Below are 17,732 nucleotides of genomic sequence, written 5' to 3'. Positions count from 1 at the left end.
AATTTCACAAAAAAAGTGTTCTTGTTTAGACTGTAATTAAAAGAGTTTTGTTTGTTGGTGAATACAAACTGCCTGCCCAACTTAATTTTTTTTTACAAAATAGAATAGGCAGCCAATTTGACTTAACCATTTTATTTACATATTTATATTGGCAAAACATCATTTTAAAAGTAGTTCATTGACTAGCTGCTTGAGTTGACTGTCAAATGTATAAATGAATAGAAACAAGAAATAGCATTATATTTGCCCTAAAGAACCCCAATATGAAAAGTTTGTTATTAATTGCATTCAACGATGTAATCATGTTGTTCAATTCAGAGACTTTTTGCAATACAAATTAAGATATGTTAGATTAAATCAGGGCTCTCCCTCCTCCATATCTGACCCTGGACCACATAAACAGTCCATTTAGCACTAGAATATTTTTGGCAATAAACAAAAATACATTGCAAGAGTAAAAATAATAGGGTTTTATAATGCCAAATTCATTAGAATATTAAGTTCATATTCAATGGTTATGTATTTTGTTGTAAATGAACTAAGTAAATAACTGCATTGCTAAGCCCTTCATTTAAAGCCGGGGTGCCCAAACTTTGTCCTGAAGGGCCAGTGTCCTGCAAAGTTTAGCTCCAACCCCCAATCAAACACTCCTGAACCAGTTTGTCAAGCTCTTAACTAGCGTATTAAAAACTTCCTGACAGGTATGTTAAAACAAAAAAAAAAAAATGAAAAAAGGACTGCTAGTCAAAATACATTGTATACATCAAAAATACATCACAGTCGGCTCCAATAGCCTAGTGGTTAAGTGCGCCTACATATAGCACCCAGGTGTTCACGGCGACCCCGAGTTCGATTCCCAGCTCGAGGTCCTATGCCAATCCTTCTCCTCTCCCAATGCTTTCCTGTCTCTCCTTCACTGTCCTATAACATTAAAGGTGAAAACCCCTAAAAAAAAAATTATAAAAAAAATACATCACATCATGGTGCACATTTTCTCCGGCAATACAATACTTGGGTGTTGCACTGCTGACTGGCAATACGTCATACTGCCATAGTAGACTTGCACCCTGTCAACCAGATTAGGTAGAGAAGACACTGACAAGCAAAGTGCTTCACAAAAGTTTTCTTGGAGCTTTGTATGATTGCAGTTGAACCACTAAAGACACATGCAATGTTTCGACAATGTTTTTGCTTCCATTTCTGGATGAGGACACTCAAATTTTATCTAAAACATCCTAATTTGCTTTCTGAAGATGAACGAAAGTTTGGGGATTGGAATAATATCAGTATGTAATTAAAAACAGAATTTCTGTTTTTGAGTGAACTAACCCTTTATGTACCTGTACCCATAAAACCATAAATGAATTTCATGGTAGACAGTTAAACTTAACTGACATTACGATATTTTGTATTTCTGTGATATATATTGCGATGTTAATACAATTTAACCAGATGATTTAACCAGTTTATTTGGATTGATTGGGGAGCTTTTGTTGAGGAGTGAATCTCTAATAATATCTAACAAATAAATTACAAGCATAGATAAATAAAATATAGTAAAGATAAAAGTGAATTCTAGTTTTTTAGGTATTCACTATTCAGGTACAGATATTTAATAATCAGCACTGCATAGTGTTTATTGTATATTATTTAATCTTTATTAAAGTTACAAAAAATTTATTGTGGCCGGATGTAATATTGAAATGTTCACACAGTCACAGGCCTTAAAGGAACAGTTTACTCCGATTAAAATGTACTCACTATTTACTCACACTTCACTTATTTCAATATACTATAGGAGTTCTCTCTCTCTCTCTCTCACTATATATATATATATATAAATTTCATAAATGTTTGAAACAAGTAAAGGGTGTAATGAAAATAGTAAGTAATTTTTGGGTGAACTATCTCTTCAAAAAAAAAAGTGCAGATGAACAACTTTTACTACATTTTGATTAAACTATAATCCCAACATTGCATATCCTGCCATGTGACTATTGTGGATGCACACATTGCAATATCGATGCTGAAACGATATATTGTGCAGCCCTAATTTTAATATAGGTTAGTTTTCTTTACATTTTTTCTCTCCTTGGCTGTGCTGTGTAAGCATTATCAAAATCAATATAAAAACACATTTGAACAAAATTGATTGTTGCATGTTCTATGATATGCTGTAATAAATTTGAATGTCATTGTTTTTCTTATTATTCATCATTTATATGTAGACATTACATAAAACTTTGTTAAATAGATCCTTAATGAAATGAAGACTATACGCTACGTAACATCTTTTGAGTATTATTGTTCAATTGCTTTACTCAGACGTTTTTCAAGGAGAGTTGAGTTCACATGGTGCATCATCAAAAACTGTCCATTTAAATGAAAGACAGGAATGTCATATCTGTATCTCTCAAACCAGACTCTATTCTCTGGAAGGGTGATATCAACCTCCTGCAGCTCAAACTGAAATGGAAAAAAGGAGACATTAATTAAGGAAATTATCAAATGAATATGAGATTAGTGTGTGTGTGTGTGTGTGTGTGTGAACTGATTAATTACCCTGTGTTTATATGATTCAAGTTCTGCTTTTGCTTCATCACACAGAGGGCATGGGTCCTGCAAACAGCCAGAATGATGTGAAAATGACATTTGCTCATTTTGTATGATCAATTTAAGCATATGTTCATCAATGCAACCTATAATGCTCTTGACAGGAGGAACCGTGATAAAGATCTTCACGAGCTGTGTTCACAATGTCATACTCCGTTTTTTGCTAATTCAAAAAAAGTGAATCCCTGTAGAGAATTTTTTTTTTTTTTAATTATAGAAGTTTTAGAAAGGTTTTATTTTAAAGAAGATACTTCTGATCACCAAGCCAGGCTTTATTTGACCAGTAAATCTTAAATATGTTTACTGTTTTAAATTTGAATTTATCCCTGTGATTTCAAAGCTAAATTTGTAGCATGTTTTCTCCAGTCACATGATCCTTAAAAAGTCACAATTTCATTTACAGGTAAATGCCATTCAACTGAATATTGTTTTCATCAAAAATAGCTGAAAACATATTATATTTATTTATTTTATACCATAAAATATACCATTAAAAATGTATATATATATATATATATATATATATATATATATATATATATATATATACACACACACATCAGAATATTATAATATTAATGTTATAAAATATAAAATAATATTATTATATAGAGTTAAAGTCAGAAATAAAACAAAAAGACTTTCTCCAGAAGAAAAAATATTCTCTTTTTTAAATATTTCCCAAATTATGTTTAAAAGAACAAGGAAATTTTCACAGCATGTCTGATATTTTTTCTTCTGGAGAAAGTCTTATTTGTTTTATTCCGGCTAGAATAAAAGCAGCTCTTAATTTTTTTTAAAAACATTTTAAGGTCAAAATGATTAGCCCCTTTAAGCTATATTTTTTTTTCGATAGTCTACAGAACAAACCATCATTTTACAATATCTTGCCTAACCTGCCTAGTTAACCTAATTAACCTTGTTAAGCCTTTAAATGTCACTTTAAGCTGTATAAATGTGTCTTAAAAAATATCTAGTCCAATATTATTTACTGTCATCATGGCAAAGATAAAAGAAACCAGTTATTAGAAATTAGTTATTAAAACTATTATGTTTAGAAATGTGTTGAAGAAATCCTCTCTCCGTTAAATAGAAATTGGGGGAAAAAAATAAACAGGGGGGCTAATAATTCTGACTTACATTGTATATATATATATAAAAGATCATGTGCCTGGAATAATGATGCCAAAAATACAGCAGGAATTAATTACATTCTAAAATATTTTAAATAGTAAAAAAAAGTGCTGTACTTCGGATCAAATAAATGCAGGCCTAGTGAGCAGATGTGACTTATTTAAAAAACACTTCAGAGCAGAAGTGTATATATGAAAATTGTTTTAATAACTAAAAAAGGAATTCTATTACTTTGAAAAAATCCATTACTTTTCTTACTGAAAAGTTTTGTCTTGCTTCTAGTCCAAATATCAAAAAATTCTTAAATCAAGAAGCATTTTCTAAACAGGCAAAACATATTGTCTCATTTTAAGAAATAATATGCCAAAATTAAGTAAGTTTTTTTTAAGTAAGTTTTTTTTATTTTTGAGTTTGAGTATTTTGGATAGATGCAATGTAATTGACATCAAATGTACCTTTGTGAATAGTGTGAGGACAGGCAACTGTGTCCTGGTGCAATGTTGTCTGATGAGACTGCCAGCAACAAAGAGCTTTTGGGAGAGCAACATGCCTGTAAATGAAATACAGTAATGACTGTGAATCACTGTGAATAATCAAAAATTGTTACACATACCTAATGTGTATTGGGCATTTGCAGGTATGATCAAAAGATTTTAAACCTATGAATTTCATCTGTTGAACACTAAATCTTTGAAAAATGATGGTTGCTGGGACCCATAGACTTCCATAGTAGTAAAATAATTACAATGAAAGTCAATGAGACAATGAGTTTGTGTTCAACAGAAGAGAGAAACTCAAACATGTTTTTAACAAGTGAAGTCTGAATACATAAGATAGATTTATAAAATTCTGTCATAATTTTACTCATCCTCATGCCATTCCAATTCCATAAGGTTCACAAATATAAAACAAACGAAGATGCTTAAATAGAATCTGAGATATTTCAGTTTGTTCTTACACATCAGGTAGATATGATATGGTATGGAGCTTGTGTTTGTTCTGTGAGACTGATCAACTAATGTTACCTTTTACAGTTTTGTATATTTCACCACAATTGTTTCATAGTCATCTGTGCCAGTTTTAACAAACTCAATAAAATGTGATTAGAATATATGTAGTATGAGCTTGACATTTATTATTTTGCTACAAGCATAAAGTTACTGTGATTGGAACAACATGCAATCAGCCAATAAGATTTAAGAGATAAATTTAGAGTTTAAGTTAAGTTTAGGCTTACAGATAGGGTGAGCTTCTACACCATTGTTAAGCTACTTTTAATCCTACCTTATTTTGAGAATAATTTAGTCAGGAATGAATAGGTTTAACGGTACTGAGTAAATATGAATTATATTTTGGAACAGTAATGATCCAGGACAACATACTGTAGATGTTCAGTTAGCCCAGGATTGCATCTTACAATTCAAAATTATACCCATACATTAAGCATGTTGTCTAACTATGATGCCTAAATGTCACATTATCTTACGCGATACTGCAGCTCAATATTTGAGCCACAACCAGTGACTGTGAATCGCAAATGTAAACGTTTGTCAATCGTCTTTATAGGTCGATATTTTCAGAGTTTCTGTAAAACCATTACGTATATCAATAGAGTACACCACTGATCTATATTGTTCTCTATTATAGAACAGTTGAGTACAACACATTCTATTGTACAGATACTCTTACCAATGGTCAATAATACGCGACGGAAGGTGCTCAGAGGAAGGAAGTAGGCGTGCACGGAGGGACTTCCTGCTTGACTTCAGATTTCTGATTGGACATTGAGACGGAGATTGTGTTGTTTATCATTTTTTTTAAATCTAGTTTGTATGTATGTATGTATGTATGTATGTATGTATGTATGTATGTATGTATGTATGTAGTATCTTTAATAAATATTTATTGTTTTCTATTACATGCATAATTATTGTGTTTTGCACAGAGAAAACACCTTGCAATAAGACAAATAAGAAAATAAACAAACAAAGAAACAAATACATACATTTTCACACGTTTGTGCCAGGTTAAAATCCCAGAAATGCGGTTCCGTTTGGTACAGAATTATACTCCCTACTAAATTGAGCTCTAGATGGCGCCACTTTACACATTTAAAAGTTGCCCTCAAAGGCAGTATAATCAAGTATAATTATTGGAGTTAGGCGTAGCTGAATTAATTCTGTTTTTAAAACGTAACTTTTTGAAAGAACAAAATTTGTCAAAAATTTGTTTTTTTAATACATTTTCAAGTAGTCTACACTGTAAAAAAAAATGCAGGGTTCCACACAATTTGTTGTCCCAAGAATTGTGTTGTTTCTGCTCATTTTACATATAATAAATATAATATAATAAAGCAGTTTGAACAAACAGTGCAATATTTTTTTTAAGTTTACATTAAGACACCCCACCCTGCTAAAACAAACATAAAGCATCATATAATTTTTAATGGGTTTTATTGGTTATATTAAAAATTATATTGTTATAATTGAAGCTTTAATGACAGGTTAAAAATTAACTTAATGAAATGTGACCCAAAACACACTAGAAACCATTAAAATGTACTGGCTTTAATGGTTAAATGCTTTTAATGGTAGTGAAACAAAATAGAATGTCTATGATTATATATAATCATAGACGTTCTATTTTGTTTCACTATATATATATATATATATATATATATATATATATATATATATATATATATATATATATTAATACAGCTTTCCAGTTTGCTTTGGGTGCAACTGGAAAACTGATACTGGGTTCCTAAATTTTCCACATCTAAATTAAATCAAAAGGGATACCCAATCTCCCCGTATCTGTTTTGATAGTTACAGAACTTCTAAATATACATATTAGAGAAAGCCTGTTAAAAGAAATATATTTTGAAAACAAAAGTGGTAATAATAAGCCAGCTAGCAGATAATAGTGTTTTGTTTTTAAAGGATGCTTCACAAGTTGTTAGAGCAAAAGAGACTCTTGGACCCTTTTCTAAAGTCTCAGGTCATTGCCTTAACATTAATAAATGTGAATTACTACCAGTGGGCAATTCTTTGGAATCTTTAATTTGTAGTTGAGTGTGACATATCTGGGAATTAAAATAATCATAGATAATAAAAGTGCATGTGCAGAAACTCTAAATTTCACCAACAAGTGTTTACTACATGGAGGTGTATTTATAAACAGCTGCTCCTCTGAAAGTTATCTTATTTGGAGTAATGTTAATATCCTTATAAAAATAAATCACTATTTTCTTTCAAAATTGGTTTATCAAAGGGGTGATATTAGTTAGTTATTTAATTATGAAGGGACATTATTTACATTTACAGACTTTATCAAACGTTACAAAATACCTATTACAGTACAGGAATTATAAAGTGCTTAATGGGTCAATACATGCTGTTACATATGCTGTGTATCAGTATCAGTTTGTCCATCTAGACCTGAGACCTCAGTCGGCTTTATGTTTTTCTGGATTTAAGCATAATAATCACAAAATTACATCTTTAGTTTTAAATGAGAATACCGTTTTGTTTTGTTTTTACTGGACCAATATCTTTAATAATGTAAATTAGACTCAAGTATGGTCATTACCTTGATTTGTTTTTCTTACAAATAAGGCTAAATAAATATATCATTTAAATTAATTCATAAAAATTACCCTACAAAAGTTTTTGTAAATGCTTAAAGGAACCTATTTCACATTTATTTTGGTCCTGCCAATATACTCAACATGTTTTGATTAATGTGGAAGCATTCATTGCTCATGATATTTAATTTTTCCCCCTTATCTTATATGCATGATTTTGGATTAATATGTTATAGCATTGTTCTTTTAAAGATGGTGATTTTATCATAAACTTTATTCTATTACTATATGTAAATTTCACTTTCACAAATGCAAGTTTGCAAAAAGCAAACCTCTCTTCATTTTGCTAGAAATTTTTGTCAAAATATTTTAGTGTCTAAGATAGAAAATAAAGCCATTAAAACGATTCATATAAGCTCGTTTAAATGTTTTAATTAAATGTTTATATGCATGAGTTTTCTGTATTAAAAATGCATTTAATAACTTTTGTTAATAACACAATTTTAAAATCTATCGAATATCTCCTTCTTTTCTTTTCTTTTAATTTATTTTTTTCTCGTTTAATCTTTCTTGGTAAGGAATGTGAAGTGCTTTTGTTGTTAAATGGAACTAGAAGCTGGTTGTTGTGAATGCAAAAAAAAAAAAAAAAAAACACTCAATACATAGCACCTGCTCCTATTGGCTGCTGTCATATGGCGTCATCGTCGAGATGCGTTTCTGTCGCGTCGCATCTCATGTAAAGTTGAAGGACCGCGAGTGTTCATCACTCTATTCTTTGTGCGCTTCTGTGAAAATATTTGAACAAAATAGGCGTTCATTTAAGCGGACCCCATGTGTTTGGACCGAACGAAAACTTTTGTTTGAAACTGGTGAGTTGTTTTTGTGAATCACTTTACATTATAGGCTATAAACTGCACGACGAACAAACAACTTTGATTTTACACTCTACTTTGTACCTCTAAAGCATTTCAATACAATATTCACGATGAGCAAGAACATTGGGGAAAGGCTGAGCCTATATGTCTCGTTAATGAAGAGTTGACACATCAGCGTCGCTATAAGATTATAGCATTTATTTGTTTTATTTTATAGCGTGTATTTATTCATTAATTATGATTTTGCTTTTGTATGGTTGATTTGTTTATTTCAGATTTGCTTCTGAAAGTTTTGTGTATACCCTTAGAAAAAAAAAGGAGTGAGTGAAAGTGGCCTCTACTAAGTTTGTCTGTGTTTTGTTCTTCAGTTCATGCGCAGGTGACTCATATTCATTCTTCATTGAATCAGTTAAGGTGTAGTTTCTTAAACTGCTTCACAAGCTTACAACATCACGTTTGATTGTAGTACTCCACGAATTTTGTGTAATTTCTGAAACAGAGTAATTCCAAACTCAGGACAGCATTAAATATTGCTTTTCTGTACAGCAATGGCTGGGTCGCCTGGTTATTTTGAGGGATGTTTACTTTGCGGAAATTCAGTTGTATCTGTTGACACGATCTTAGGGTGTCTTTTGTCATATTATCATATTATCATATTACATGTGTTTGTTAAGGCAAGTAAGCCGGTGCTGCATCTGCTTGCAATAAAAACAGCATTATTCCCATCATAATTACAGGGTTTTCCATTGACCAATGTTTCTGGGAGACAAAAATATGTTGCTGAGAAAGTTTAGATTTTTATTTAACCCTTGTGCACTGTGTTCAAGTTTTCTACCCTTTTGTTATGTTGAGATGAAAACATCCACTAAATAAACTGCTGTAAAAATGCATCAAATAAATGTTTTTTCTTTTTTTTTTTTTTTTTTTTTTTTTGCATAAATCTGTTAATCAACCTCAGTCCTGATCAAAATTACAAAATGTTTTTAAAAATTACAGGATTTTAACTCTTTATTTGCCAAGTTCACAAACGATGTCACTAATTTGGTGATCAAACACAACATTACAAAAAAGTAATCATGGACTTTGAGTATATTGAAATATTGAAATATTGAGTATAACAGCAAATTATAATGTGTGTATGTGTGTCTATAAGTGTGTAAGAGTGTGCGAGTGACTTTTGAGCACTTACCTTGATGTGTCTAAGAAAATCAAAATATGCACCTCAGCTCTCAAAACTACATGGAGTAAATAAAATCAAAGACTGTGTATTTATGCACATTTATGCTGAAGACTGGACTTCTAGTACCTGTACTTCTTGAACTGTTTACAGTTTTTTGTGTTTCAAGACACTAGTTTTTACCGATTATATCACCTGCCTTTTGGTTTTCTCCTATGTAAGCCATATAATTAGTTGCCCTTCATAAGGGAACTTCTATGTGTTTCTGTATAAACAGATTTGGGAGTGCTTTAGACGACCAATCACTTCTGAAGATAAGAAAACGGGCCAATGAAATGCCAATTGCATTGGTCGAGCTTAGCTCCACAGCTGAAACTGATGAGCCAATTAGGGCTATATCAGTCGGCTGCTGGAGCCAGCTCATCAGAATTGTTGCTTCAGACCGTATCTGAGACTGAAGAACCCTTCTGCTGAGCTGACTTCCAACACTGAAGGAAGCATTCCCTTCACCAGTGCGGGGGAAGACGTTTTAGCGGCGGTCGAGCTGGGTTTCCCGTCCCCTTGGCGTTTCGCTGGTGATCTAAAAGAGCAGTTTCTACAAAGAGCAGAATTCCCTAAGAGAGCACACGGTCGTGTAGCGCGTCTTTTTAAAGATGTCGTTTCGACCGTGCGTTTCTGGATGCGGTGGTTTCCTCGCCCCGGATGACAGGCACGAGTACTGCGTCACATGCTTGGGGTCCAACATGTTGATGCGGTGCTCGCGGACAGTTCTTGCCCGCATTGCGATGGCTTGACTGTTGTGGAACTGAGGTCGTGGCGAGCTCTTTTATTAGGGCAAGTCACCCCTGCTGCTCCCCGCCAAGCGGTTAGCACTCGGGCAGGCCTGAGGGTTACAGTGGGGGCTATTCCGTCGCCTTCGGGCCCGCGGACCCCTTGCTCCTCGTCAGTGCGCTCTGTCTCTGCTTCGAAGTGCGAGCGCTGGTCCATCCTTCGGGTTGGCCACGCTTTCATTAGATGACACCGGGGACGTGATGTCCATCGCTGCATCGGAGGGCGGGTTGACATGCTTCGATGAAGATCCGGACCCCCTGCCAGCCTCCGGGGTTGTCAGTGTGATTTCGGATCTGGAATCGGACATGTCAACCATATTATCCCGGGATGCTTCGGCCGTGGGACTGAAGATGGCTTGTCCCCCAGAACCGCGGCCGGACCGCTTAGATGGGTGCTACATGGGGGCGAAGAAGGCGAAGCCTTCTAGACTCCCCGTCCCCTTCTTCCCAGAGGTACACAGAGAGCTCATGCACCTCAGGGCACCTTTTTCTGCCCAGTCTTCATGCGCTCCCGCTCTCACCTGCCTCGATGACGGAGCGGCCAGGGGATATGAGGCGATTTCCCCAGGTGGAGCGTGCTATCGTGGACAATCTCTGTCCACAGAGCTGCTCCACTCGGAGAGATTCGCCCAAACTCCCTTCCAAAGCGTGCAGGTTATCTGAGTCTCTCACAGCCAGAGCCTACACTGCTGCAGGCCAGGCCGCCTCCGCTCTGCATGCTATGGCCACCTATCAACGCTACAAAGCCGAGAAGCTGGCTGAGATGTAGTAGGGCGGTTCTCCCCCGGGCTTGCTGCATGAGCTCCACACGGCAACCGATTATGCTCTCATGACTACCAAATCGGCTGCTCGTGCCCTGGGGAAGACGATGGCCACATTAGTGGCCCAGGAACGCCATCTCTGGCTGAGCTTGGCCAATATGAGAGACGTTGACAAAGCTTTCTTTCTTAACGCTCCCATACCCCAGGCTGACCTGTTTGGCGACACCGTGGGGGAATTCACCCAGGAATTATCCACGGTGAAAGAGCAGTTCAAGACGATGGGTGAAGTCATCTATCAGCGGGCTCGGAAAACAGCTCCTTCCGCTGCCTCTTCCGCTGCGGCTGCTCCTCGCCGAGGGCGTCCACCCGCGGCTTCAATATTTGCTCCGCTTCCGCTCCCCGCTCCACTGGCCAAGCGGCAACGCCGAGCCTCCCGCGGGACTGCGACGCCCCCACCGAAGGGTGCCGCTAAGTCCGGTAAACGGACCGCGAAGCGTGCCTGGGACGGGCCATTCTGAGAAGAGGGGACCTGCTCTTTCCTCTGTTGGGGGCCGAGGATTATTACATCAGTCCACAACGACTCTAAACTCATTGCTGCCGGCCCCCGGGCTGGCGGCAACCAAATTTCCAAAAGAGCAGTTTCCTCTCTCTCCGGATGCGCACACCCGAGTACTGCCAGTCTGGGACGCTCCACCGTCCAGCTCTTAGCACCGGGAACCTTCGCCTCAGGCCCTCAGAGTGCAGCAGAATGGACTCCTTTCTCTCACTCTGGCCTCACCGCGAGATCCAGAGAGGAAGGTAAGAGAAATTCTCTTATTTTCAGTTCTTCCTCGGGACGCACCACTTCCTGGGTGGGCACTCCCATCCCGAGCTGCCCCTCCGCTGGCACGTCAGCGATCGCTCCCATGGTGCCATTAGCGCGCGCTCTGCCAGCCTGGTTAGCGCTGCCCAGCGCGTCGCGGTGGCTCATACGGACGGTCAGACTCGGCTATGCGATTCAGTTCGCTATTCGCCCTCACAAGTTCACGGGTATCCTTTTCACGAGGGTTATCCCCGAGAGCGCCCGTCTTGCGAGATTGCTGTCCTCCTGGCGAAGGATGTAATCGAGCAGGACCCTCTAGCCGAGATGGAGTCCGGGTTTTACAACCCGTATTTCATCGCCCAAAAAGAGCGGGGGGTTAAGACCTAGATCTGTGCAGACTGAACTGTCATTTACACTAAATGCCTTTCAGAATGCTTACGCAGAAACGCTTGCTTTAGAGCGTCCGTCCACAATATTGATCTGCAGCCATAGACCTGAAGGACGTGTATTTTCATGTCTCTATTCTTCCACGCCACCGCCCCTCTCTCTGGTTTGTGTTCGAAGGACGAGCGTGGCAGTACAAAGTCCTCCCCTTCGGGCTCTCTCTGTCTCCGCGGATTTTCTCCAAGCTCACGGAGGGTGCTCTAGCGCCTCTGCGGCTTGCGCACACTCAACTATCTCGACAAATGGCTCATTCTAGCCTCCTCTCGCGATCAGTTGATTATGCACAGAGTCAAAGTGCTTCAGCACCTCGACCAGTTGGGGTTTCAGGTCAATCGAGAGAAGAGCAAACTTTGCCCTGTGCAGAGGATCTCTTACCTTGGGCTGGAGCTGGATTCGATTGCTATGGTTGCGCGCCTCTCCGAGGAGCGCGCCAGGCTAATGCTTTCCTGTGTAAACGAGCTCCACAGGAAGATAGTGGTCCCACTGAAGTGTTTTCAGAGGCTCCTGGGGCATATGGCATCCGCAGCCATGGTCACGCCGTTCTGTTTGCTTCATATGAGACCACTTCAGCGTTCCCAGACGTGCATGGCGCGCGGGTACGCACCGGGTGCACGCCACTCTGCTGTGTCTCCGCACCATCAGCCCCTGGACGGATCTGGCTTTTCTACGCGCCAGAGTGCCCCTAGGGCTAGTATCCAGGCATGTTGTCGTAATGACAGATGCCTCCAGCACAGGCTGAGGGGCCGTGTGCAACGAGCCTGCAGCCGCGAATTTGTGGTCCGGACCCCGTCTGCATTGGCAAAAAAACTCCCTGGAGCTGTTGGCAGTGTATCTGGCTCTCCACCGCTTTTTACCGGTGCTGGAGCAGAAACACGTGCTGGTCAGGACGGACAGCATGGCGATGGTGGCTTATATCAACCGTATGGGGGGTATATGCGCTTGCTGCATGTCTCAGCTTGCTCGCCGTCTGCTCCTTTGGAGTCATACGCGACTGAAATCCCTGTGTGCCACTCACATTCCGGGCGAGCTCAACTGTGCAGCCGATGCTCTCTCACGGCAGCTAGTGTCCCGAGGAGAGTGGAGACTCCACCCCGATTCGGTCCAGCTAATATGGGCACGCTTCGGGAAAGCCCAGATCAATCTGTTTGCTTCCACAGAGAACGCACATTGCCAGCTGTTTTATTCCCTGACCGATGCCCCCCTCGGCACGGATGCACTGGCTCACAGCTGGCCATCGGGCACGCGCAAATATGCGTTTTCCCCAGTGAGCCTAATCGCACAAACTTTTTATGCAAAGTCAGGGAGGACGAGGAGCAGCGCCCCTCTGGCCCAACCAGACCTGGGTTTTGGAGCTCACACTCCTCGTGGCGGCCCCTCCTTTGAGCATTCCCCTAAGGGAGGACCTCCTCTCTCAGGGACGGGGCACCATCTGGCACCCACGCCCAGATCTCTGGAACCTCCACGTGTGGTCCATAGACGGAGCGCAGAAGACTTAGGTGACTTACCGCCCGCGGTACTTGACACCATCACTCAGGCTAGAGCACCCTCTACGAGGCATGCCTACGCCCTGAAGTGGAGTCTATTCTCTGAGTTGTGCGCTTCTCGCCGAGAAGACCCCCGAACTTGCCAGATTAGCATTGTGTTATCCTTCCTTCAGGATAAGCTGGAATGTAGGCTGTCACCCTCCACACTAAATGTTTACGTGGCTGCGATCTCTGCTCATCATGACGCGGTGGATGGCAACACGCTCGGGAAGCATGATCTAGGGAAGCATGACAAAGCCCAGCCCTCTCACTGCTTTGTCCCGTTCGCGCTTTGCGCCTTTACATAGAACGAACACAATATGTAAGATCATGTGAACAGCTCTTTATCTGTTACGGTGGTCGACAGAAGGGAAGTGCCTTATCAAAACAGAGGTTGGCCCACTGGTTAGTTGAAGCTATCGCTTATCAATGCCAGGCCGAGCCGCACCCTCCTAACGTGAGAGCGCACTCTACTAGAGGTGTCACTTCCTCATGGGCAATAGCTCGCGGCACCTCTCTCACAGATATCTGCAGAGCTGCAGGTTGGGCAACACCTAACACATTTGCAAAGTTTTATAACCTCAGAGTGGAGCCAGTTTCCTTCCGGTTATTGGGTAATCCCAATCAATCGGTGGGGAATTAACTCGGTGTCACAAAATCTTGCTGCGCCAGGCTCACTAACCCGGAGATGTGTGTGCTTTTCCTACTCTACTAGTAAGATCCCCTTCCCAGGCAAACCCTAGAGAATTCCTTCGAGGCCCCCAGCATCGACTCAGCGGAGGAGTCGAGTGCATGGCTCAGTGTGCGGTTGGTATGCCCATTTGGTCTACACGCATATTGAGGATCGGTGCCAGCTATGTACATCCCCATTTTGTGATGCCATATGCATTATTACCACAGTGTGTTCCCCCTTATTAGGCGGTCCTGTGTCTTCCCTAAACCGCTAACCAGCTTATCATATGTAGCACTAGCCCTCATTAGGGCTAGTCCATATGTCTCCTTACCATCAGGTCTCCCCTTCTAGGGTAGCAGGTGGTCTTCCCAACGTACTGTTGTATTTCCAAAATCCCTAGTCTATATTAGCTAGGTAAAAGCACACTTACGACCCCCGATTTAAAACTTTTATTCCCATGTAATGGTAATATGTTGGGCCTAGGGGACGTTGGAAGTTTGCGCTCTTGGTGATGTCAGTGCACTCACGCTTTGGCTTGGCAAACTACACATCAGGAGCGCGACTGCTGTGGCGCTTTCCATACAGTCTCCCAAAATCTGTTTATACAGACACACGTAGAAGTTCCCTTATAAAGGGGAACGTCCTGGTTACGTACGTAACCAACGTTCCCCGAATAGGGAACGGAGACGTGTGTCTCTACTGCCACAGCACCTGAGTCTCCAGCTGGGAGCTGAGCGATCGGCTCTTCAGCAGGCAAATTCTGATGAGCTGGCTCCTGCAGCCGACTGATAAAGCCCTAATTGGCTCATCAGTTTCAGCTGTGGAGCTAAGCTCCGCCAATTCAATTGGCATTTCATTGGCCTGTTTTCTTATCTTCAGAAGTGATTGGTCATCTAAAGCAGTGGTTCTCAAACTGGGGGTCGCGACCCCTGCGGGGGTCGCAGAATAATTTCAAGGGGTCACGAGAGAGATTGAAAGTTGTGTAATTTTCAGTGATTATAATAAATATTTTTCAGTATTACAAATGAAAGCTAATATTTTCAGATTTTTAAAAAGATATTACTGATTCATAAAGTATTTAGGACACATTCATGCAGAATGCATCTTTGTACTTAAAACGCAGCGCTCAGGAACAGTTTAAAACTTGTCATGTCAACTTGCAGCAATAAACATAGCCTTCAAAGCTTGCCCCGCCTTCGCGCTCTTCTTATTGGCCCACTGCTCTAAGAACTGAACACAAATGATTGGTTAAAATCACCTGTCTATCATTCAGTGAACGCCTCCTGTCTTCAGGTGACAGGAGCTACCACTGCGAAAATGTGAAGGGCTGAAGATGAGAGAATGAAAACAACACTGACAGATTTTGTCTTAGAAACACCTAAAGCTAAAAATAATGGCACATCTGATTACTGATCATGTGCTAAATGTTAATCCACCATCTACACTTATTGAAGAGTGGATAAAAGACTTCCATTGGCTTCAAATCCGCTATGATAATAACTAAAGCAATCACTGTAAAGTCTGTGGGACTGAATTTTCAGGTAACTGTTTGCCACATCTACACATTTTAAGCACGAGAGGTTCTGTTTAATCCTTCATTTAATCGCCAGACGCTGTCAGCTGTAGAAGTGGCAGCTATATGTAAAATTTAACACCACGTACATCATCGCAAAAGGGCTTGCACTGACTAAGATTAAACTAAGTAGCTTGCAGCTCATGAAAAGACCGGTATTGCTATTAAAATGACGTATGCAAATAATAAGGTATATGTCAAAAGCATCTGTGCAATATCAGACACCAGGCGTGAGAACACAGCACAGTTATCGTTAACAGATTCATTAATGAATTCATGTCAAGCAGTGCGTGCAGGGCCGGTGAGCGGTTCGTCCGTGGAATCTTTCGTTCACTCAATTAAGTTATAAAAATGTATTTTCTTGTGATAACGGGATTTCATTGAGACATATTTTCCTGACGCATTTATATCTATTTTTTGCCTGTTAGTTTTGATTAGTGTTGATTTCAAATGCAATAAATCTGTTTATAAAACTTGTAGTAACATAGCAATAATTGGTGGGAGCCACTAAATTTTGGCTGGTGCGCCTACATTTTTAAAGTTAGGAGCACCAGTACTACCAAGTAAAAATGTTAATTTTGAGCCCTGTAATGTATTGTAAATATAGTTAACAGCTATAAAGCTATAACAGCTATAAATATTGTGAACAGCTTAAAAAGAAGCTATTTTTATTGTTTGTACTGCTTTTTATTGTTTGTACTGCTAGTTCTTGACAATCTTACATTGGGGGTCGCTGGTTTAAAAGTTTGAGAACCACTGATCTAAAGCACTCCCAAAGTCTGTTTATACAGACACACATAGAAGTTCCCTATTCGGGGAACGTGGGTTACGTACATAACCAGGACATTCTTCTCCTTTGTCTGGTGCTATAGACAGTTTTAAAATGGCTTTTTTTTTTCACTAATAAATATGGTGCATTTGCTCATTTTACTTGGCTTGCAGTGAGATTGCTTCATCAGACGCATGGATTTATAACTGTTTTTTACAATTGTTTTGCCACAAATGTCAGAACCCTGATCTCAATTTTTAAAACTCTAGACATAAAACTCTAAACAGTCACTACTTTTAACACAGGCTCTCCAGTGTTCATAACTCTGCATGTTGCGTTCATTTCCTTAAAAAGAAGTCCTCCATTTGCAGGATCACTGGTTCACATAATCCTTTTATCATACGAATACCACAGGAACATTACTTTACAGTTTTTTCCAACTGTCTACACACGTTTTCATAACAGTGTCACCTTTTTTCAACTCAACACACAATTCTCAAAACTCCACACACAAAATGCCTCACATCTCCATCAAAATATTTCACTGCATTCGAAATGCCATAAGCACATGTCAGAGTAAAGCATTTGCAACAAATGGTAAACACGTCTTTCATAATAGTAAATGTTTAAATAGCATGTAAACACTGTTGTTCTAATTCTAAAGCGCTTTGCTCTTTCATAGGCTTATATCTACATTTCAGTACAATGTTCAATGGTGAGAATAATGTGCAGGTACACTGTAAACACCAATGACATGTGGAAACAGAACATATTTATTAGGCCAAACAAAACTGTTGCTTAGCATACAACAAAACCATACACATACTGTTTGTTAAAATGTAAAAATATACAGTGCATCCGGAAAGTATTCATAGCACTTCACTTTTTCCACATTTTTTTGTTACAGCGATATTCCAAAATAGATTAAATTCATTTATTTCCTCAAATTTCTACTCATAATACCTCTTA

At 39.4% G+C, this 17,732-nt stretch overlaps 2 protein-coding genes across 2 annotated transcripts in view; one reads left to right on the top strand and one right to left on the bottom strand.

Moving 5' to 3' along the window:
- Nucleotides 1-116: 116 nt before the first annotated feature.
- c10h5orf63 (chromosome 10 C5orf63 homolog) lies at nucleotides 117-5,492 on the bottom strand. The gene is made up of 4 exons (XM_056466299.1): nucleotides 5,437-5,492; nucleotides 4,203-4,297; nucleotides 2,563-2,619; nucleotides 117-2,466 (listed from the first exon to the last, which is right to left on the bottom strand). The coding sequence occupies exons 2-4, from the start codon at nucleotides 4,293-4,295 to the stop codon at nucleotides 2,302-2,304; spliced, it is 315 nt and encodes a 104-aa protein (XP_056322274.1). The 5' UTR covers nucleotides 4,296-4,297; nucleotides 5,437-5,492; the 3' UTR covers nucleotides 117-2,301.
- A 2,592-nt stretch (nucleotides 5,493-8,084) lies between these two features.
- megf10 (multiple EGF-like-domains 10) overlaps nucleotides 8,085-17,732 on the top strand; it is a 115,989-nt gene continuing 106,341 nt past the window's right edge. The window contains exon 1 of the mRNA XM_056466336.1: nucleotides 8,085-8,205. The gene's annotated coding sequence lies outside the window, so the exon portion shown is untranslated. The remainder of the gene's footprint in view (nucleotides 8,206-17,732) is intronic.

The sequence above is a fragment of the Danio aesculapii genome, chromosome 10 (genome assembly GCF_903798145.1).
Source record: "Danio aesculapii chromosome 10, fDanAes4.1, whole genome shotgun sequence".
Classification (NCBI taxonomy): Eukaryota; Metazoa; Chordata; class Actinopteri; order Cypriniformes; family Danionidae; genus Danio; species Danio aesculapii.
This window is presented reverse-complemented; position numbering and strand designations above follow the sequence as displayed.

What these genes read in the sequence shown, in the direction of transcription:
- c10h5orf63 (XM_056466299.1), bottom strand. Translation starts at nt 4,295, where the DNA reads ATGTTGCTCTCCCAAAAGCTCTTTGTTGCTGGCAGTCTCATCAGACAA. An exon ending in TCCTCACACTATTCACAAAG is followed by an intron (nt 2,620 to 4,202) that starts GTACATTTGATG and finishes GGCTGTTTGCAG; the next exon opens with GACCCATGCCCTCTGTGTGA. An exon ending in TTGAATCATATAAACACAGG is followed by an intron (nt 2,467 to 2,562) that starts GTAATTAATCAG and finishes TTTCCATTTCAG; the next exon opens with TTTGAGCTGCAGGAGGTTGA.